Source organism: Narcine bancroftii, chromosome 3 (genome assembly GCF_036971445.1).
Source record: "Narcine bancroftii isolate sNarBan1 chromosome 3, sNarBan1.hap1, whole genome shotgun sequence".
Lineage (NCBI taxonomy): Eukaryota > Metazoa > Chordata > Chondrichthyes > Torpediniformes > Narcinidae > Narcine > Narcine bancroftii.
In genome coordinates this window covers 235,001,531-235,023,261 of record NC_091471.1, presented here as the reverse complement: position 1 = coordinate 235,023,261, position 21,731 = coordinate 235,001,531, and the positions used below count along the sequence as shown (strand labels likewise).

The window sequence follows — 21,731 nt, the reverse complement described above, 5'->3', positions numbered from 1 at the left end:
CCGATCCCTCTGCTCCACCGCACTCCCCCGATCCCTGTGCTCCACCGCACTCCCCCGATCCCTGTGCTCCACCGCACTCCCCCGATCCCTGTGCTCCACCGCACTCCCCCGATCCCTGTGCTCCACCGCACTCCCTCGATCGCTCTGCTCACCCGATCCCTCTTCTCTACCACATCCCCCCATCCCTCTACTCCACCACTCCTCCCCCAGATTCCCCCACTCCACCGCACCTACCCCGATCTGTCTGCTCCACTGGACTACCCACGATCCCTCTGCTTGCCCGATCCCTCTGTTCCATCACACTCCCCGATCCCTCTGCTCCACTGCTCTCCCCCGATCCCTCTGCTCCATCGTACTCCCCCGATCCCTCTGATCCTCCGCACTTCCCTGATCCCTCTGCTCCTCCGCACTCCCCCGATCACTCTGCTCCACCACACTACCCCCAATCTCCCGCACTCCCGCCGATCTCCTGCTCCACCACACGCCCCACCAACAACTCTGCTCCACCGCACTCCCCCTGATCCCTCTGCTCCACCACTCCCCCCGCTCCACCGCACTCCCCTTGCTCCACCGCACTCACTCGATCCCTCTTCTCCACCACACTCCCCCGATCCCTCTGTTCCACCACACTCCTCCCGATGTCTCTTCTCGCCCGATCCGTCTGCTCCATGACACTCCCACGATCCCTCTGCTGCACTGATCACTCTGCTCCACCACTCTCCCCCGATCCCTCTGCTCCAACGCACTCCCCGATCACTCTGCTCCACCGCACTCCCCCGACTCCTCTTCTCCACCACACTCCCCCTGACCCCTCTGCTCCACCGCACTCCCCGCAACCCCTCTGCTCCACCGCACTCCCCGCGACCCCTCTGCTCCAACACTCTCCCCAGATCCCTCTGCTCCACCGCACACCCCGATCCCTCTGCTCCACCGCACACCCCGATCCCTCTGCTCCACCACACTACTCCCGATGCCTCTGCTTGCCCGATCCGTCTGCTCCATGGTACTCCCCCGACTCCTCCATCGATCACTCTGCTCCACTGCACTCCCCAGATCCCTCTGCTCCACCGCACTACCTCGCTCGACAGCACTTCCCCCGATCCCTCTGCTCCACCGCACTCCCCCCGACCCATCTGCTCCACCGCACTACCCCCGATCCCTCTGCTCCACTGCACTCCCCGACCCCCCTGATCCCTCTGCTCCACCACTCCCCATGCTCCACCGCCCTCCCTCTCCTCTACCACACTCCCCCGATGCCACTGCTCCACCGCACTCCCCCGATCCCTCTCCTCCACCGCACTCCCCCGTTCCCTCTGCTCCACAGCAATCCCCGATCCCTCTGCTCCACCACACTTCCCCCGATGCCTCTGCTCGCCCGATCCGTCTGCTCCATGGTACTCCCACGATCCCTCTGCTCCACCGATCACTCTGCTCCACCACACTCCTCCGCTCGAAAGCACCCCCCCCCCGATCCTTCTGCTCCACTACACTCACCCGGTCCCTCTGCTCCACCGCACTCCTCCGCTCGACAGCACTTCCCCCGATTCCTCTGCTCCACCACTCTCCCCAGGATCTCTCTGTTCCACCGCACTCCCCCAATTCCTCTGCTCCACCGCACTCCCCGAGTCCTCTGCTCCACCGCACTCCCCGATCCCTCTGCTCCACCACACTACTCCCGATGCCTCTGCTCGCCCGATCCGTCTGCTCCATGGTACTCCCCCGACTCCTCTTCTCCATCAATCACTCTGCTCCACTGCACTCCCCAGATCCCTCTGCTCCACCGCACTACCCCGCTCGACAGCACTTCCCCCGATCCCTCTGCTCCACCGTACTACCACTGATCCCCCGCTCCACCACACTCCCCCCGACCCCTCTGCTCCACCGCAATACCCCCGATCCCTCTGCTCCACTGCACTCCCCGATCCCCCTGATCCCTCTGCTCCACCACTCCCCATGCTCCACCGCCCTCCCTCTCCTCCACCACACTCCCCAAATGCCACTGCTCCACCGCACTCCCCCGATCCCTCTGCTCCACCGCACTCCCCCGATCACTCTGCTCCACCACACTCCCCCAATCCCGCTGCTCCACTGCACTCAACTGATCCCTCTGCTCCACCTCACTACTCCGCTCGACAGCTCTTCCCCCAATCCCTCTGCTCCAGCGCACTCACCACGATCCCTCTGCGCCACTGCACTTCCCGAATCCTCTGCTCCTCCGCACTCCCCCTGATCCCTCTGCTCCACCACTCCACCGCACTCCCCCCGCTCCACCGTACTCCCCCGATCCCTCTGCTCCACCGTTCTCCCCCGATCCCTCTGCTCCACCGTTCTCCCCCGATCCCTCTGCTCCACCGTTCTCCCCCGATCCCTCTGCTCCACCGTTCTCCCCCCAATCTCCCGCACTCCCACCGATCTCCCACTCCACCACACGCTCCACCAAACCCTCTGCTCCACCTCACTCCCCCGAACCCTCTGCTCCACTGCACTCCCCCGATCCCTCTGTTCCACCACACTCCCCCCGATGCCTCTGCTGTCTTCATCCGTCTGCCCAATGCCACTCCCGGAATCCCTCTGCTCCACCGATCACTCTGCTCCACCACACTCCCACGATCCCTCTGCTCCACTGCACACCCCCGATCCCTCTGCTTCACCGCACTCACCCGATTACTCTGCTCCACCACACTCCCCCGATCCCTTTGCTCCACCGCACTCCCCCAGATCACTCTGCTCCACCGCACTCCCCCGATCCCTCTGTCCACCGCACTCCCCCGATCCCTCTGTCCACCGCACTCCCCCGATCCCTCTGCTCCACCGCACTCCCCCGATCCCTCTGCTCCACCGCACTCCCCCAGATCACTCTGCTCCACTGCACTATCCCCAATCCCTCTGCTCCACTGCACTCCCCCGATCCCTCTGCTCCACAGCACTCCCCCAGATCACTCTGCTCCACTGCACTATCCCCGATCCCTCTGCTCCACTACACTCCCCCGATCCCTCTGCTCCACTACACTCCCCCGATCCCTCTGCTCCACTACACTCCCCCGATCCCTCTGCTCCACTACACTCCCCCGATCCCTCTGCTCCACCGCTTTCCCCTGACCTCTCTGCTCCACCGCACACCCCCCGATCCCTCTGCTCCACCACTCTACCCCCAATCTCCCGCACTCCCACCGATCTCCCACTCCACCACACGCTCCACCAAACCCTCTGTTCCACCTCACTCCCCCGATCCCTCTGCTCAACGGCACTCCCCCTGATCCCTCTGCTCCACCACTCCACCTGCTCCACCGCACTCCCCTTGCTCCACCGCACTCCTGTCACTCCACCACACTCCCCTCGCACCACGGCACTCCCCCGATCCCTCTGCTCCACCGCACTCCCCCGATCCCTGTGCTCCACCGCACTCCCCCGATCCCTGTGCTCCACCGCACTCCCTCGATCGCTCTGCTCACCCGATCCCTCTTCTCTACCACATCCCCCCATCCCTCTACTCCACCACTCCTCCGCCAGATTCCACCGCTCCACCGCACCTACCCCGATCTGTCTGCTCCACTGGACTACCCACGATCCCTCTGCTTGCCTGATCCCTCTGTTCCATCACACTCCCCGATCCCTCTGCTCCACTGCTCTCCCCCGATCCCTCTGCTCCATCGTACTCCCCCGATCCCTCTGATCCTCCGCACTTCCCTGATCCCTCTGCTCCTCCGCACTCCCCCGATCACTCTGCTCCTCCGCACTCCCCCGATCACTCTGCTCCACCACACTACCCCCAATCTCCCGCACTCCCGCCGATCTCCTGCTCCACCACACGCCCCACCAACAACTCTGCTCCACCGCACTCCCCCTGATCCCTCTGCTCCACCACTCCCCCCGCTCCACCGCACTCCCCTTGCTCCACCGCACTCACTCGATCCCTCTTCTCCACCGCACTCACTCGATCCCTCTTCTCCACCACACTCCCCCGATCCCTCTGTTCCACCACACTCCTCCCGATGTCTCTTCTCGCCCGATCCGTCTGCTCCATGACACTCCCACGATCCCTCTGCTGCACTGATCACTCTGCTCCACCACTCTCCCCCGATCCCTCTGCTCCAACGCACTCCCCGATCACTCTGCTCCACCGCACTCCCCCGACTCCTCTTCTCCACCACACTCCCCCTGACCCCTCTGCTCCACCGCACTCCCCGCAACCCCTCTGCTCCACCGCACTCCCCGCGACCCCTCTGCTCCACCACTCTCCCCAGATCCCTCTGCTCCACCGCACACCCCGATCCCTCTGCTCCACCGCACACCCCGATCCCTCTGCTCCACCACACTACTCCCGATGCCTCTGCTTGCCCGATCCGTCTGCTCCATGGTACTCCCCCGACTCCTCCATCGATCACTCTGCTCCACTGCACTCCCCAGATCCCTCTGCTCCACCGCACTACCTCGCTCGACAGCACTTCCCCCGATCCCTCTGCTCCACCGCACTCCCCCCGACCCATCTGCTCCACCGCACTACCCCCGATCCCTCTGCTCCACTGCACTCCCCGACCCCCCTGATCCCTCTGCTCCACCACTCCCCATGCTCCACCGCCCTCCCTCTCCTCTACCACACTCCCCCGATGCCACTGCTCCACCGCACTCCCCCGATCCCTCTCCTCCACCGCACTCCCCCGTTCCCTCTGCTCCACAGCAATCCCCGATCCCTCTGCTCCACCACACTTCCCCCGATGCCTCTGCTCGCCCGATCCGTCTGCTCCATGGTACTCCCACGATCCCTCTGCTCCACCGATCACTCTGCTCCACCACACTCCTCCGCTCAAAAGCACCCCCCCCCGATCCTTCTGCTCCACTACACTCACCCGGTCCCTCTGCTCCACCGCACTCCTCCGCTCGACAGCACTTCCCCCGATTCCTCTGCTCCACCACTCTCCCCCAGATCTCTCTGTTCCACCGCACTCCCCCAATTCCTCTGCTCCACCGCACTCCCCGAGTCCTCTGCTCCACCGCACTCCCCGATCCCTCTGCTCCACCACACTACTCCCGATGCCTCTGCTCGCCCGATCCGTCTGCTCCATGGTACTCCCCCGACTCCTCTTCTCCATCAATCACTCTGCTCCACTGCACTCCCCAGATCCCTCTGCTCCACCGCACTACCCCGCTCGACAGCACTTCCCCCGATCCCTCTGCTCCACCGTACTACCACTGATCCCCCGCTCCACCACACTCCCCCCGACCCCTCTGCTCCACCGCAATACCCCCGATCCCTCTGCTCCACTGCACTCCCCGATCCCCCTGATCCCTCTGCTCCACCACTCCCCATGCTCCACCGCCCTCCCCCAATCCCGCTGCTCCACTGCACTCAACTGATCCCTCTGCTCCACCTCACTACTCCGCTCGACAGCTCTTCCCCCAATCCCTCTGCTCCAGCGCACTCACCACGATCCCTCTGCGCCACTGCACTTCCCGAATCCTCTGCTCCTCCGCACTCCCCGATCCCTCTGCTCCACCACTCCACCGCACTCCCCCCGCTCCACCGTACTCCCCCGATCCCTCTGCTCCACCGTTCTCCCCCGATCCCTCTGCTCCACCGTTCTCCCCCGATCCCTCTGCTCCACCGTTCTCCCCCCAATCTCCCGCACTCCCACCGATCTCCCACTCCACCACACGCTCCACCAAACCCTCTGCTCCACCTCACTCCCCCGAACCCTCTGCTCCACTGCACTCCCACGATCCCTCTGTTCCACCACACTCCCCCCGATGCCTCTGCTGTCTTCATCCGTCTGCCCAATGCCACTCCCGGAATCCCTCTGCTCCACCGATCACTCTGCTCCACCACACTCCCACGATCCCTCTGCTCCACTGCACACACCCGATCCCTCTGCTTCACCGCACTCACCCGATTACTCTGCTCCACCACACTCCCCCGATCCCTTTGCTCCACCGCACTCCCCCAGATAACTCTGCTCCACCGCACTCCCCCGATCCCTCTATCCACCGCACTCCCCCGATCCCTCTGTCCACCGCACTCCCCCGATCCCTCTGCTCCACCGCACTCCCCCGATCCCTCTGCTCCACCGCACTCCCCCAGATCACTCTGCTCCACTGCACTATCCCCAATCCCTCTGCTCCACTACACTCCCCCGATCCCTCTGCTCCACAGCACTCCCCCAGATCACTCTGCTCCACTGCACTATCCCCGATCCCTCTGCTCCACTACACTCCCCCGATCCCTCTGCTCCACTACACTCCCCCGATCCCTCTGCTCCACTGCACTTCCCCAATCCCTCTTCTCCACCACACTCCCCCGATCCCTCTGCTCCACAGCACTCCCCCGATCCCTCTGCTCCACCGCACTCCCCGACCCCTCTGCTTGTTCGATCCCTCTTCTCCACCACATTCCCCCGATCCCTCTACTCCACCGCTATTCACCCAGATTCCCTCGCTCCACCCCCGATCTTTCTGCTCCACCGCACTCCCCCGATCCCTCTGCTCCACCCCACTCCCCCAAACCCTCTGCTCCACTGCACTCACCCGATCCCTCTGCTCCACCGCTCCCCCGATGCCACTGATCCACCGCACTCCCCCGATGCCTCTGCTCCACCGCATTCCCCCGATCCCTGTGCTCCACCACACTCCCCCGATCCCTCTGCTCGTTCGATCCCTCTTCTCCACCACATTCCCCCGATCCCTCTACTCCACCGTTATTCCCCCGCTCCACCCCCGATTTTTCTGCTCCACCGCACTCCCCCGATCCCTGTGCTCCACCGCACTCCCCCGATCCCTCTGCCCGTTCGATCCCTCTTCTCCACCACATTCCCCCGATCCCTCTACTCCACCGTTATTCCCCCGCTCCACCCCCGATTTTTCTGCTCCACCGTACTCCCCCGATCCCTTTTCTCCACCTCACGCCCCCAATCCCTGTTCCACCGCACTCCCCCGATCCCTCTGCTCCACCCCTCCCCCAAACCCTCTGCTCCACTGCACTCGCCCGATCCCTCAGCTCCACCGCACTCCCCGATCCCCATGCTTAACCACTCCCCCTGCTCCACCCCACTCCCTCTGCTCCACCGCACTCCCCCGATCCCTCTGCTCCACCGCACTCCCCCTGACCCCTCTACTCCACCGCACTCCCCCCAATCCCTCTGCTCCACCGCACTCTTCCCAATTCCTCTGCTCCACCGCACTCCCCCGATCCATCTGCTCCACCGCTCTTCCCCGATCCCTCTGCTCCACTACACTCCCCAATCCCCCTGATCCCTCTGCTCCAGCATTCCCCCTGCTCCACTGCACTCCCTCTGCTCCACCGCACTCCGCTGATCCCTCTGCTCCACCGCATTCCCCCGATCCCTGTGCTCCACCGCACTCCCCCGATCCCTCTGCTCGTTCGATCCCTCTTCTCCACCACATTCCCCCGATCCTTCTACTCCACCGTTATTCCCCCGATTCCCCTGCTCCACCCCCGATTTTTCTGCTCCACCGCACTCCCCCGATCCCTTTTCTCCACCTCACGCCCCCAATCCCTGTTCCACTGCACTCCCCCGATCCCTCTGCTCCACCGCACTCCCCCAATCCCTCTGCTCCACCGCACTCCCCCTGACCCCTCTACTCCACTGCACTTCCCCTGACCTCTCTGCTCCACCGCTTTCCCCTGACCTCTCTGCTCCACCGCACTCCCGCTGACCCCTCTGCTCAATCGCACTCCCCGACACCTCTGCTCCATCGCACTCCCGCTGACCCCTCTGCTCCACCGCACTCCCCCGATCCCTCTGCTCCACCGCACTCCCCCCGATCCCTCTGCTCCACCGCACTCCCCCCGATCCCTCTGCTCCACCGCACTCCCCCCGATCCCTCTGCTCCACCGCACTCCCCCCGATCCCTCTGCTCCACCGCACTCCCCCCGATCCCTCTGCTCCACCGCACTCCCCCGATCCCTCTGCTCAACCGCACTCCCCCGATCCCTCTGCTCGTTCGATCCCTCTTCTCCACCACATTCCCCCGATCCTTCTACTCCACCGTTATTCCCCCGATTCCCCTGCTCCACCCCCGATTTTTCTGCTCCACCGCACTCCCCCGATCCCTTTTCTCCACCTCACGCCCCCAATCCCTGTTCCACCGCACTCCCCCGATCCCTCTGCTCCACCGCACTCCCCCAATCCCTCTGCTCCACCGCACTCCCCCTGACCCCTCTACTCCACTGCACTCCCCCTGACCCCTCTGCTCCACCGCTTTCCCCTGACCTCTCTGCTCCACCGCTTTCCCCTGACCTCTCTGCTCCACCGCACTCCCGCTGACCCCTCTGCTCAATCGCACTCCCCGACACCTCTGCTCCATCGCACTCCCGCTGACCCCTCTGCTCCACCGCACTCCCCCCGATCCCTCTGCTCCACCGCACTCCCCCCGATCCCTCTGCTCCACCGCACTCCCCCCGATCCCTCTGCTCCACCGCACTCCCCCCGATCCCTCTGCTCCACCGCACTCCCCCCGATCCCTCTGCTCCACCGCACTCCCCCCGATCCCTCTGCTCCACCGCACTCCCCCCGATCCCTCTGCTCCACCGCACTCCCCCCGATCCCTCTGCTCCACCGCACTCCCCCGATCCCTCTGCTCAACCGCACTCCCCCTGACCCCTCTGCTCAACCGCTCTCCCCCGACCCCTCTGCTCAACCGCACTCCCCCTGACCCCTCTGCTCCTCCGCACTCCCCCTGACCCCTCTGCTCCACCGCACTCCCCGACCCCTCTGCTCCACTTTCCCCTGACCTCTCTGCTCCACCGCACTCCCCCCGATCCCTCTGTTCCACCGCAATACCCCGATCCCTCTGCTCCACCGCACTCCCCCCGATCCCTCTGCTCCACCCCACTCCCCGACCCCTCTGCTCCACCCCACTCCCCGACCCCTCTGCTCCACTTTCCCCTGACCTCTCTGCTCCACCGCACTCCCCCCGATCCCTCTGTTCCACCGCAATACCCCCGATCCCTCTGCTCCACCGCACTCCCCCGATCCCTCTGCTCCACCCCACTCCCCCCGATCCCTCTGCTCCACCGCATTCCCCCGATCCCTGTGCTCCACCGCACTCCCCCCCGATCCCTCTGCTCCACCGCACTCCCCTGATCCCTCACCGCCCTCCCCCGATCCGTCTGCTCCACAACATTCCCACCACACCCATCCCTCTGTTCAACAACACTCCCACAGATCGATATCATTCACTGTTTATGCCCTACTCACGTTTAACCTGCCTAATTACAGCTCCTTCAAATCCTCTACTAAATTCAATCCACCACCTTTCTGCCCAACCGATCAAGGTCATGCTACGAATTCCAGAGACTGCCTTCAATGCCAGACACTTTCATTTCACCTGCAAACCTGCTGATTACACCCTGAATGTTTGATCAAGTATGTTGGAACAATATCATAACCCTCTGGCTTACGAGTCACAGTCCCCCCATCCAAAAAACACTCTGCTTTCTACCAGGAAGCCAATTCTGCTCTTACCTCAGGTCCCATTCGATCAAACCTCCCAGAGCGGCCGACGAGGATGAACCCTCTTGCTGAGATCTGTTTTTACATCTGCAGCTCTGTCAGGAACCCAACAGTGTAAAAGCACGCCCTTCTGTTCCAGAGTATTCTGTTCCCACCAATCTGCATCCAGAAGAGCCCTCAACATCCCTCCCATCCAGTTACCTGTACAAATGTTTCTGAAATGTTGAAACTGAGCCTGCATTCTCTGTGTGAAGTTCGGCCATTTGAGAAACGTTGTAGCACAGTGCAGGCTCTTTGGCCCACGATGTTATGTTGTTCCATATAAACCTACTCCACAATCTAATCCTTACCTCTCTCACATCGAGAACCCTTTATTTTTCTTACATCAATTTGCCTAAGAGTCTTTACTAGCCTCTACCACCACCCCTGGTAAGGCATTCCAGGCATCCACCACTCTGTGTAAAAAATCTTACCCCTGATGTCTCCCCTAAAGTTCCCTCCCTTCACTTTGTACAGACGCCAGTTTGGTAAAAGACTCTGGCTGTCCATCCTATCTATGCCTCTCATAATCTCCTCCCATCCTTCTACACTTCAAACAGAAAAGCCCCAGAGCTCTGCTAACCTTGCCTCATAAGACTTGTTTGCCAGACCAAACAATGCCCTGATAAATCTCCATGGCTTCCACATCCTTTAGTGGGCCTTACCCCCTCCATAAATCTTCGTCCACGAAGCCAAGCCAAAGAAGAAGAACTGAATACAATACTCCAAATGTGATGTGACCAGAAATTTGATCCACCTCTCACAGACATAGACAGCTGGGTCGATGAATTCTCACACACAAGGTTTAATATAAACTCAATGCAGTCATCTCCTTTATTTACAGGGAAGAGAACAGGGAAGAATCGGGGTGGGACACAGAGCGAAGCTTCCTCTCCCCTGTCCTGTCACACACTCGGGTGGGACACAGAGTGAAGCCCCCTCTACCCTACAGAGTGAAGCTCACTCTCCCCTGTCCTGTCACACACTGTGAGTGTGTGAGGACACTGTGAGGGGGGGGGGGAAGGTTAAGGGGGTTGCAAATGTCGAGAGGGGGACAGAGTGGCAACTGTCTGTTTGGGAGGGGGAAGGAGGGTTAACACCAATAATAACTTACACAGTGGTCAGAACCAACCCTGTCCCAAAGACCAGAGCAAAGGGGCCATCAAGGGTTTTTTTTGTCGTTACATTTTTTTGTTACAAAAGTGAAAAAGGAGCCCCTGATCTCTGGGGGAGGGGTGCCGCAGGGCTGAGAGCCAAGGAGAGGGGTTCCTCAGGGTCCTGGAGCCCCTGGTCTCTGAGGGAGGAGTTCTGCAGGGTCCTAGAGCCCTGGTCTCTTGGAGAGGGGTGCCGCAAGGCCTAAAGCCAGGGAGAGGGTTTCTGCAGGGTCCTGATTTCTGGGTGAGGAGTTCCACAAGGTCCTAGACCACCTGGGACATGTGCCACAGGATCTGAGACACCCTGATCTCCGGGGCAGGGATGTCACTGGGTCCAGAAGCCTGGGTGAGGAGTGCTGCAGGGTCCTGTAGCTCCTGGTCTCCAGGACAGGTTTGTGGTGGGGTCCAACAGTCGAGGTGAGGGGGGTGCAGAGTCCAAGATAGGGTTGCCGCAGGGTCCAAGAGACCGGGGTAGGGTTGCCGCAGGGTCCAAGAGACCGGGGTAGGGTTGCCGCAGGGTCTTCGCACCCTTGTTTTCCAAAAGGTTGCTGCAGGATCCTAGCACCCTGGCCTTTGTGGGAGCCCGGAGGAGGTGTTACACAAGGTCCTAGAGCCTGCGCAGCGCCCGCTTCTTCTCGCCCTTCTTCTTGGGGGGCCTCTTGTCTCCAGCATGCTTCTTGGCCAGGGGTCCGTCGGGGGGCAGAGGCGGGGAAGCAGGGGCAGAGGCAGTGGGCGGCGAGGGTTCGTGGGCCCGCCCGCGGGCGTGGATCTCCGTCAGGAGGCGGGCACGCGAGGCATACTCCCCGTACTCCTCCAGGAGCAGCCGTCCAGCCTCCTCATTCAACGCAGACTCTGGGTTTGGCTGGATTAACAGGCACTTGATGGTCTGGGGAGCAAGGGGGAAAAGCGAGACGGGAGGGAGGTGAAGGGACAGAGGGAGGGGTTGAGGAGGGAGATAGAGGGATGAGACAGGCAAGGAGGAGGAACAGAGAGAGAGATAATCAGCACTGAGGGAGGGGTGGCTCCACGGCAGTGAGGCGGGGGGAGGGATGGTCAAGGATGAAGATATGCACCCCACACCCCGAGGGATATTGGTGATACCGCAGGAAGTGCCAGAGCATCAGTTCAGCCACATCCCTCCAAACCCAGACCCCCCCATTCCTCCTCCCCTTCCCACCCCATCCCCTCAAACAACCACCTTTCCACACCCTTCCCCATCCTCATCCCCTCCCACTTCCTCTACCCCAACCCCTCCCAATCCCACACCGCCCACCCACCAGCAGAACGTGCCGCAGCCCCAGTTCGGGCCGCCAGTCCCTCTGCAGGATGTTGACGCAGATCTCCCCGCTCGGGCTGACATTGGGGTGGAAGATGCGGGTGAGAAAAAACGCCTTCGGCGGGCAGGAAGGGAAGTCCTTGTTCAGCACGAGTTTCATCCGGAACAGACCACCAGCGTACGGCGTCCCGTCTGGGGAGGGGGGAAGCAGATGGGTGAGAAGGAGGAGTGGGTGGGGGGTGGTGCAGAGAGAGGGTTGAGGGGGAAGGGGGGGGGAGGGGGGAAAAGAGAGTCCAACATCCATGTAAACAACCTCCTGTGTTCATGAAGCATGTGATGGAACACTGTACCTGTGTCTCAGTGAGTCCATTCCCAGACTGGCTAAACCTTCAACGTCCATGATGCCCCCTCCCAAATACAAGACAGGGGACGTGTGACCACCCCCTGCTAACAGCTCCATGCCAGTCCCCACCCTGACCCCCTCCCCACAGCCCCATGTGAGTCCCCACACTGACTCCCTCCCTACAGCCACCTATCAGTCCCCACACTGACTCCCTCCCCAGAGCCCCATTTCCATCCCCACAATGACTCCCTCCCTAGAGCCCCATTTCCATCCCCACACTGACTCCCTCCCTACAGCCACCTGTCAGTCCGCACAGCCCCGTGAGTCCCCACGCGCTCTCTCCCCACGCGCTCTCTCCCCACGCGCTCTCTCCCCACGCGCTCTCTCCCCACGCGCTCCCTCCCCACGCGCTCCCTCCCCACGCGCTCCCTCCCCACGCGCTCCCTCCCCACGCGCTCCCTCCCCACGCTCCCCCCCCCCGCACGCTCCCCCCCCGCACGCTCCCCCCCCGCACGCTCCCCCCCCCGCACGCTCCCCCCCCCGCACGCTCCCCCCCCCGCACGCTCCCCCCCCCGCACGCTCCCCCCCCCGCACGCTCTCCCCCCCGCACGCTCTCCCCCCGCACACTCTCTCCCCCCGCACACTCTCTCCCCCCGCACACTCTCTCCCCCCGCACACTCTCTCCCCCCGCACACTCTCTCCCCCCGCACACTCTCTCCCCCCGCACACTCTCTCCCCCCGCACACTCTCTCCCCCCGCACACTCTCTCCCCCCGCACTCTCTCTTCGCACACTCTCTTCTCACACACCCTCTTCACACACATTCTCCATATAGCCCTGTCAGTCCCCAAATTGATCCCCCCCCACAGACCCCTGTCAGTCTCCACACTGAAACTTAACCCACAGACCCATCAGTCTTACACTGACACACTCCACACAGTCACCTGTCAGTCCCCAGTGACACTCTCCCCAGACCTGTGTCAATCCTCTCAGTGACTCCCTCCCCACAGCCCCGTCAATCCCCAAAGTGACTCCCACCCCACAGTCCTCTGTCAGTTCCCATAATGACTCCCTCCTCACAGCCCCATATAGCCCATGAAAGGAGATGCCCTATTACCCCTACTAGCTGGAGTGTAGTCTCCCTACCTGGCCCTTCGATGGTGGCCTGTAGGTCAGTGATGTCCTCCTCGTTGGTGATGATCTTGATGCCCTCAGGGGGCTCTGCAGAGAGGGTGGAGACCTCCTTCCACACCTGCCGGATGATGTGGGGGGGGAGGTTTTCCACATTGGCATTCTGCAGCATCGAAGGGGTGAAGAAGATTCACATTCAGAGGGCTCCCACACCACCATTCAACCAGACCCCTCCCCGCTCCCCGTTCAACCAGACCCCTCCCCGCTCCCCGTTCAACCAGACCCATCCACGCTCACCCAGACCTTTCCCCGCTCGCCCAGACCCTTTCCCTCTCCCCGTTCGCCCAGACCCTTCCCCGTTCGCCCAGACCCTTCCCCGTTCGCCCAGACCCTTCCCCGTTCGCCCAGACCCTTCCCCGCTCCCCGTTCACCCACTCCCCGTTCACCCAGACCCTTCTCCATTCACCCAGGCTCCTCCAAACTCCCATTCACCACCCCCGCCCCATTCAACCAAACCCAGACCCAGTCCCCGTTCACCCAGGCCCCTCCCCACTCCCCGTTCACCCAGGCCCCTCCCCACTCCCCGTTCACCCAGGCCCCTCCCCACTCCCCGTTCACCCAGGCCCCTCCCCACTCCCCGTTCACCCAGGCCCCTCCCCGTTCACCCAGGCCCCTCCCCGTTCACCCAGGCCCCTCCCCGTTCACCCAGGCCCCTCCCCGTTCACCCAGGCCCCTCCCCGTTCACCCAGGCCCCTCCCCACTCCCCCAGACCCCTCCCCACTCCCCCAGACCCCTCCCCACTCCCCCAGACCCCTCCCCACTCCCCGTTCACCAGGTCCCTCCCCACTCCCCGTTCACCCAGGTCCCTCTACATTGCCCGTTCACCCAGGCTCCTCCACACTCCCTGTTCATTCAGTCCCCTCCTCACTCAGAGCCCCGTTTCCATCCCCACTCAGTGGGGTGCTCCCTCTCCCATCCCTGTCCCCTCTCCCTCCCCACTGAGAGGGGCGCTCCCTCTCCACTCCCCACTGTGGGGCGCTCCCTCTCCCCTCCCACTGAGTGGGGCGCTCCCTCTCCCCTCCCCACTGAGTGGGGCGCTCCCTCTCCCCTCCCCACTGAGTGGGGCGCTCCCTCTCCCCTCCCCACTGAGTGGGGCGCTCCCTCTCCCCTCCCCACTGAGTGGGGCGCTCCCTCTCCACTCCCTGTGCACCCTCACCACTGAGTGGGGCGCTTCCTCTCTCCTCTCCCTGTCCCCCTCCCTCTCCCTCCACCTTGTGTGGGACGCTCCCTCTCTCCCTTCCCACTGAATGGAGCGCTCCCTCTCCCCTCCCTGTGCACCCTCAACCTCTCTCCCTTCCCACTGAATGGAGCGCTTCCTCTCCCTGAGTGGGGCGCTCCCTCTCCCCTCCCTGTGCACCCTCAACCTCACCACTGAGTGGGGCGCTTCCTTTCTCCCTCTCTCCCATCCTTCAGCCCCCTCTCCCTCACCACGGAACGGGGCGCTCCTTCTCTCCTCTCCCTGTCCCCTCTCCCTCCCCCTTGTGTGGGACGCTCCCTCTCTCCCCTCCCTCAGCACCCTCTCCCTCCCCCCTGAATGGGGCGCTCCCTCTCCCTGCGTGTATCCTTCTCCTCCACAGCCTGCCGACTAGGCCTCACTCACAGCCGCCATCCTGGCTTCGCCGCCTCTCTCTCGCTCGACCAAATCCCACCTCCTTCGCTTCAGCGAAGCCAATCAGGGACGGCTCCCATGATCACATCCCGCCTCCTCGGCTAAATCAACCAACCGGCGCCGGCTCCCGCCCACCGCTCATGCCCTCCCCTCCCTCCAGAACCGCATCGCCAATCATGACCCGAGAGCCTTCTCTCCACCAATCACCACCGCATTCCCATGATGGCTAATCACCGGCAACCCACTACGCCAATCGCCACGCTCCTCCAACCAGCACCTCTCGACAGACACCATATGGGACCGCGGTTCGACCGTCCCGCGCACTGATTGGCCGCTTTTCAAATCCCGTCGCCCTCCTCCCGCACGCACGCTCCAACTGTCGCCCAACCGCTACCGCAAAAGGGCGGGTCTTCTGCCGCAGACATAAGCCAATCACAGCCAGGATCGGCAGGCTGATTGACAGCTTGCCATGAAGACTATTCAGGGGAAACCTTTAAAGGGAAAAAGATCCATGAAACAGTTGGATGCTGAAATATTCCCCAAAAACCTCGCCTAATGCTAGGAATGAAGGCGAGAGGGCTAAAGTATGTAAATCTTAGGTGTAATTCCACTTTATTTGATAATTTTGTCCAATTTTCATTGAAAAACAGAGAACGAATAAATTCTCTCACGAATTTCCTCTTTCGTGATCTCCCAAATTCTAGAGATGACGCGATGGGTGAGAGGGCACAGACGAGGCATTGCGGACAGGTCAGCCAATCAACTAGCGGCGCCCTGTGACGTCATGGGGAAGGGACCACCTGTGGGACTGACCTCCACTTAGATGGAGGGGTCTCCTGGTGGTGCTGCTGAGTGCAGTTCAGAGATTGGGATCGTGGGTGCATGGAAAGATCCCACCTGAGGACATCATGTCTGTTGCATACCCCCCTCCACTCCCCGTCCCCCTGTTCGGACCCCCTTCCATTCCCCGTCCCCCTGTTCAGACACCCCTCCACTCCCCGTCCCCCTGTTCGGAACCCCTTCCACTCCCCGTCCCCCTGTTCAGACCCCCCTCCGCTCCCCGTCCCCCCGTTCAGACCCCCCTCCACTCCCCGTCCCCCTGTTCGGACCCCCCTCCACTCCCTGTCCCCCTGTTCGGACCCCCTTCCACTCCCCGTCCCCCTGTTCAGACCCCCTCCGCTCCCCGTCCCCCTGTTCAGACCCCCCTCCGCTCCCCGTCCCCCTGTTCGGACCCCCTTCCACTCCCCGTCCCCCTGTTCAGACCCCCCTCCACTCCCCGTCCCCCTGTTCAGACCCCCCTCCACTCCCCGTCCCCCTGTTCAGATCCCCCGCCACTCCCCGTCCCCTGTTCAAACCCCTTAACTCCCTGTTCTACCCCCCCTTGTCTCTGTAACCCCTTCTACTCCCCATCCCCCAGTTCAAACCCCCTTCCATTCCCTGACCCCTGTTCAAACCCCCCTCCACTCCCCATCCCCCTGTCTCTAACCCCCTCCGCTCCTCAACCCCTGTTCATACCCCCTCCACTCCCCGTCCCCTTGTTCAAACCCCCCCCTCCACTCCCTGTCCCCTTGTTCAAACCCCCCCTCCACTCTCCATCTCCCTGTTCAAACCCCCCTCCACTCCCTGTCCCCCTGTTCCACCCCCCCTCCTTGTCTGTTACCACCTCCACTCCCCGTCCCCCTGTTCCAAACCCCCTCCACTCCCTGCCCCCTTGTTCAAACCCCCTCCACTCCCCGTCCCCTTGTTCAAACCCCCTCCACTCCCCGTCCCCGTTCAAACCCTCCCTCCACTCCCTGTCCCCTTGTTCAAACCCCCTCCACTCCCCGTCCCCTGTTCAAACCTCCTCCACTCCCTGTCCCCCATTCCAAACCCCCTCCACTCCCCGTCCCCCTGTTCCACCCCCCTCCATGTCTCTGTTACCCCCTCCACTCCCCGTCCCCATTCCAAACCCCCTCCACTCCCTGACCCCTTGTTCAAACCCCCTCCACTCCCCGTTCCCCTGTTCAAACCTCCACTCCCCGTCCCCATTCCAAAGCCCCTCCACTCCCCATCCCCCTGTTCCACCCCTCTCCTTGTCTCTGTAACCCCCTCCACTCCCCGTCCCCCTGTTCAAACCCCCTCCACTCCCCGTCCCCCTGTCTCTAACCCCCTCCGCTCCTCAACCCCTGTTCATACCCCCTCCACTCCCCGTCCCCTTGTTCAAACCCCCCCTCCACTCCCTGTCCCCTTGTTCAAACCCCCCCTCCACTCTCCATCTCCCTGTTCAAACCCCCCTCCACTCCCTGTCCCCCTGTTCCACCCCCCCTCCTTGTCTGTTACCCCCTCCACTCCCCATCCCCCGTTCCAAACCCCTTCCACTCCCTGCCCCCTTGTTCAAACCCCCTCCACTCCCCTTCCCCGTTCAAACCCCTTTCACTCCCCGTCCCCGTTCAAACCCTCCCTCCACTCCCTGTCCCCTTGTTCAAACCCCCTCCACTCCCCGTCCCCTGTTCAAACCTCCTCCACTCCCTGTCCCCCATTCCAAACCCCCTCCACTCCCCGTCCCCCTGTTCCACCCCCCTCCATGTCTCTGTTACCCCCTCCACTCCCCGTCCCCATTCCAAACCCCCTCCACTCCCTGACCCCTTGTTCAAACCCCCTCCACTCCCCGTTCCCCTGTTCAAACCTCCACTCCCCGTCCCCATTCCAAAGCCCCTCCACTCCCCGTCCCCCTGTTCCACCCCTCTCCTTGTCTCTGTAACCCCCTCCACTCCCCGTCCCCCTGTTCAAACCCCCTCCACTCCCCGTCCCCCTGTCTCTAACCCCCTCCGCTCCTCAACCCCTGTTCATACCCCCTCCACTCCCCGTCCCCTTGTTCAAACCCCCCCTCCACTCCCTGTCCCCTTGTTCAAACCCCCCCTCCACTCTCCATCTCCCTGTTCAAACCCCCCTCCACTCCCTGTCCCCCTGTTCCACCCCCCCTCCTTGTCTGTTACCCCCTCCACTCCCCATCCCCCGTTCCAAACCCCTTCCACTCCCTGCCCCCTTGTTCAAACCCCCTCCACTCCCCTTCCCCGTTCAAACCCCTTTCACTCCCCGTCCCCGTTCAAACCCCCCCTCCACTCCCTGTCCCCTTGTTCAAACCCCCTCCACTCCCCGTCCCCTTGTTCAAACCCCCTCCACTCCCTGTCCCCCTGTTCAAACCTCCTCCACTCCCTGTCCCCCTATTCCAAACCCCCTCCACTCCCCGTCCCCCTGTTCCACCCCCCCTTCCATGTCTCTGTTACCCCCTCCACTCCCCGTCCCCATTCCAAACCCCCTCCACTCCCTGACCCCTTGTTCAAACCCCCTCCACTCCCTGACCCCTTGTTCAAACCCCCTCCACTCCCCGTTCCCCTGTTCAAACCTCCTCCACTCCCCGTCCCCGTTCCAAAGCCTCTCCACTCCCCGTCCCCCTGTTCCACCCCTCTCCTTGTCTCTGTAACCCCCTCCACTCCCCGTCCCCCTGTTCAAACCCCCTCCACTCCCCATCCCCCTGTTCCATCCCCCCTCCTTGTCTCTGTAACCCTCTCCACTCCCCGAAACCCTGTTCAAACCCCCTCCCTGTCTCTCTAACCCCCTCTGCTCCCTGACCCCCTGTTCATATCCCCTCCCTGTCTTTGTACCCGCATCTGCTCCTCGACCACCTGTTCAAATCCCCTCCCTGTCTCTCTAACCCCTCTCCTCTCCACTCCCCGACCCCCTGTGATGCACTGTGGTGACAGTAAAGCAGACACAAGATTCAAAGACTGAAACAGCAGGCTTTATTCAAATTCAAGTCTCTACTGTGGCCAGCTTTACCTTGCTCGTGAGTGACTGACCTCGAGAGGAGCCGGATGTGGCTTATATCCTGTGGTGGGGTGGACAGGTCCCACCCTGGTGTAGGCCACATTCACCCCCTTCTTTAAAATTGTCCGGGTGCGTGGAGGTTACATGACAATCTTCCACAGACAGGTCCCTATATATTTACAAGTTCAGATGGTTCGGCGGCCGTCGGAGTCTCTGTGACCGTCCTGGGGTTGGCTCATTGCAAAAGGTAGGCAAGGGTGCTAGTCAGAGGGATCTGGGGTGGGTGCCGGATGGCTGCTGTGGCGCAGCGCGGTAGGGTGTCTGGGGCAGCCAGAGTCAGAACGTATGTGAGGCATTGGAGGGTCGTTCCCTGCAGTTTGAATGTGTACGGGGTGCCCAAAGTGGGGAAAACGTGGCAGGCCGACGTGGTCTTGGGTGTCCCACAGATATCCAGGGCAGGGGAGATGCGTCGGGCCAGCGTGGTCCTGGGGCAGTGGGGGCTGTTGTGTAACAGTGGGTGCCCCTGTTGGTGCCAGGTCCCTGATCGAGATTGTGTCTTCCCTGCCGCTGGGGTACCTGATTTAGGCGCAGTTATGGTTTGCGTGTTGGAGGAACAAACACCTGCTCAACCAGGGGGTCGGCCTTGTGGGCCCGTGCGTGTTTACCACTTTGGCTCTCATCCCCCGGGACCCGTCCTACTCTGGAACTATTCAAGGGGTCACGTCCGACCCGTTGGTCGAAGAGGTGACTCCTGCATGTCAACCCTCAGTATGCTGTTACGAGCCCAAAGGACCCCAAAACCCAGCAGCAATAGACATTCACCAAGACAAGTAGTTACTGAAACAAAAGTTGTTCTAACTCTAAGCGCATGTGCATGTGATGCGTGTGTAAATTTAAGAAAAGTTCTTTGGTTCACAGTTCAATCTCACTTCTCATTCTCCAAGTTCACTAGTTGCAGGCAATTCTTATACTGTGCACAGAATTTAACATGTATAAAGTTCACTAGGCTTTGGTGCTCGAAAGGTAAACGTTTACCACTCAGGAAGGTTTGTAGGGTTTGCAGAGAGAGATTTGTTGTTCCAGGATTTCCACAAATGAGGTACCACCATTAGTCACCTCAATGTCTTGCTGATGAAACTTACCCTATCAGGGTTCTCCAGATGATAACCTTTTTCTTTCAGGCTAACACAGAGTTCCATTCTGTTCCACTTATTCCAAGAGGAGCACTTCCAACCATCCGCCACTCTGGAGCTTTCTGTTTCAGTTCCAACAAGCTTCTGGTTATTTCAGCTGTGACTGATCAGTCATCCAACACCCAACCCCAACCAACCAATTTTCCCCTTCAACCGCTGCAACCGTGTCTGCCTGTCCCGCATCGGACGTCAGCCACAAACGAGCCTGCAGCTGACGTGGACATTTACCCCCTCCATAAATCTTCGTCCGCGAAGCCAAGCCAAAGATCAGTCTCTTTCTCCTTCTCCAGCAAACAATAGGAGTTAGTCTTTTGCTCCCATCTGTTGTTTTAGGTAAAGAAGAACCCAGGAGTGACCTTTCTGTGCACTCTGTCAAACCTCTTGCAAACAGCCAGAGTGTCTCTAGTCCATTCATTTCATGACATCATTTCAATTAGCACCTACTTGTGAAATGTGGATAGCATTCTCCATAATTTCTGTAAAGTTACTGAATATGAATTCTTCAGTATTTCAAATAAGATCTGTTTTAAAATGTGTATGTATGTAACATACTCTAATTTTACCAATTTATCTCCCAAAAAACATTCCCAAATATTACATCACAATGCCTACATGGTGTACCCAGATGGCCATGAGGACACGGTCCCCGCCTGGGACCTGGCGCATGCCAGAGACCCCTGCCCACTCCCCATCTTCTTTAACCCAGCCCCTACCTACACCCATACTGCCAGGGACTCGGTGCAGGTCAGCAACCCACCCACAATCACGCCGTACATTCTGTACCCTGCTCCAGCTGCTCCAGCCAACATAACTGCCCCACATTAAACCAAGCCCCACCTCCATCAAAGCCCTCCCTCCCCAGCCTCAGGACACACGACCGGCAATGGAGCCGACCATTATACCTCGCGTGGAACTGCACCAGTCACAGAGGCAAAGGAGACCACCTGGCCAGCTGAGTCTCTAGGAATTTTAACCCAGTGCGGTTTTGGTTTTAAAAAAGGGGGTGAATGTGGTGGTAGGAATAAGTAAATGCTGAGCTCCCTGGTAACTCCTCCCCTTGTGACTCTGGAATAAAGGTCGACCTCCCTCTCCCTGTCCTTAGTCGAGCACTTGGAATCAGGCCAGCGACCAGTCTAAAGTGTAATAAAGCCTCCTTTTCCTCACTCTACAGGTTTGGAGTCATTGATAGAGCTGATCACCCCCCTCTGCCCCCCTCCCTGTCTCTGTGAAACCCTCCGCTTCCCATTCCCCTGTTCAAACCCCCCTCCCTGTGTCTCTGTTCAAACCCATGCTCGTTCCAAACTCCCACCACTCTGCATGAAGGTTCCCCCTAATGTTCTCCTTTAACATCTCCCTTTCACCCCTAACCCATGTCCTCTGGTTTGGATCTTACCCAACCTCAGTGGAAAAAGCTGACCTACATTTACTCCATCTATATACCTCTTTCAAATCTACCCCCATTCTCCAACACTCCAGGGAATATAGTCCTAACCTATTTAACCTTGCCCTCGAGTCTGGGCCACATCCTAGTAAATCTTCTCTGCACTCTTTCAATCTTATTGATATCCTTCCTGTAGTTCGGTGACCAGAACTCCACACAATTCTCCAAATTTGGCCTCACCAATGTCTTGTACAACTTTACCACATCATCCC

The 21,731-nt window shown here is 61.0% G+C and overlaps 3 protein-coding genes across 4 annotated transcripts; 2 read left to right on the top strand and 1 right to left on the bottom strand.

Moving 5' to 3' along the window:
- The first annotated feature begins 668 nt into the window (after positions 1-668).
- On the top strand, positions 669-1,841 carry LOC138756786 (uncharacterized). The gene has a single exon (XM_069923174.1). The coding sequence runs from the start codon at positions 669-671 to the stop codon at positions 1,839-1,841; it is 1,173 nt and encodes a 390-aa protein (XP_069779275.1).
- A 112-nt stretch (positions 1,842-1,953) lies between these two features.
- Positions 1,954-3,673, top strand: LOC138756785 (uncharacterized). Its single transcript, XM_069923172.1, has 2 exons — positions 1,954-2,734; positions 2,853-3,673. Exons 1-2 carry the CDS (start codon positions 1,954-1,956, stop codon positions 3,671-3,673), a joined length of 1,602 nt encoding a protein of 533 aa, XP_069779273.1.
- Positions 3,674-10,295: 6,622 nt separating this feature from the next.
- ube2s (ubiquitin-conjugating enzyme E2S) lies at positions 10,296-15,468 on the bottom strand. Of its 2 annotated transcripts, none has more exons than XM_069927064.1 (4): positions 15,313-15,468; positions 13,425-13,572; positions 11,938-12,128; positions 10,296-11,546 (listed from the first exon to the last, which is right to left on the bottom strand). In XM_069927064.1, exons 1-4 carry the CDS (start codon positions 15,370-15,372, stop codon positions 11,268-11,270), a joined length of 678 nt encoding a protein of 225 aa, XP_069783165.1. In that variant the 5' UTR covers positions 15,373-15,468; the 3' UTR covers positions 10,296-11,267. The 2 variants fall into 2 exon arrangements, with proteins under 2 accessions (XP_069783165.1, XP_069783164.1); XM_069927063.1 differs by lacking the exon at positions 15,313-15,468 and adding an exon at positions 15,070-15,201.
- Positions 15,469-21,731: the final 6,263 nt, after the last annotated feature.

What these genes read in the sequence shown, in the direction of transcription:
- LOC138756786 (XM_069923174.1), top strand. Translation starts at nt 669, where the DNA reads ATGACACTCCCACGATCCCTCTGCTGCACTGATCACTCTGCTCCACCA.
- LOC138756785 (XM_069923172.1), top strand. Translation starts at nt 1,954, where the DNA reads ATGCTCCACCGCCCTCCCTCTCCTCCACCACACTCCCCAAATGCCACT. An exon ending in CCAGATCACTCTGCTCCACC is followed by an intron (nt 2,735 to 2,852) that starts GCACTCCCCCGA and finishes GCACTCCCCCAG; the next exon opens with ATCACTCTGCTCCACTGCAC.
- ube2s (XM_069927064.1), bottom strand. Translation starts at nt 15,372, where the DNA reads ATGGTGTCTGTCGAGAGGTGCTGGTTGGAGGAGCGTGGCGATTGGCGT. An exon ending in ATTGGCGTAGTGGGTTGCCG is followed by an intron (nt 13,573 to 15,312) that starts GTGATTAGCCAT and finishes TCGATGCTGCAG; the next exon opens with AATGCCAATGTGGAAAACCT. An exon ending in GGCCACCATCGAAGGGCCAG is followed by an intron (nt 12,129 to 13,424) that starts GTAGGGAGACTA and finishes CCCCCTCCCCAG; the next exon opens with ACGGGACGCCGTACGCTGGT.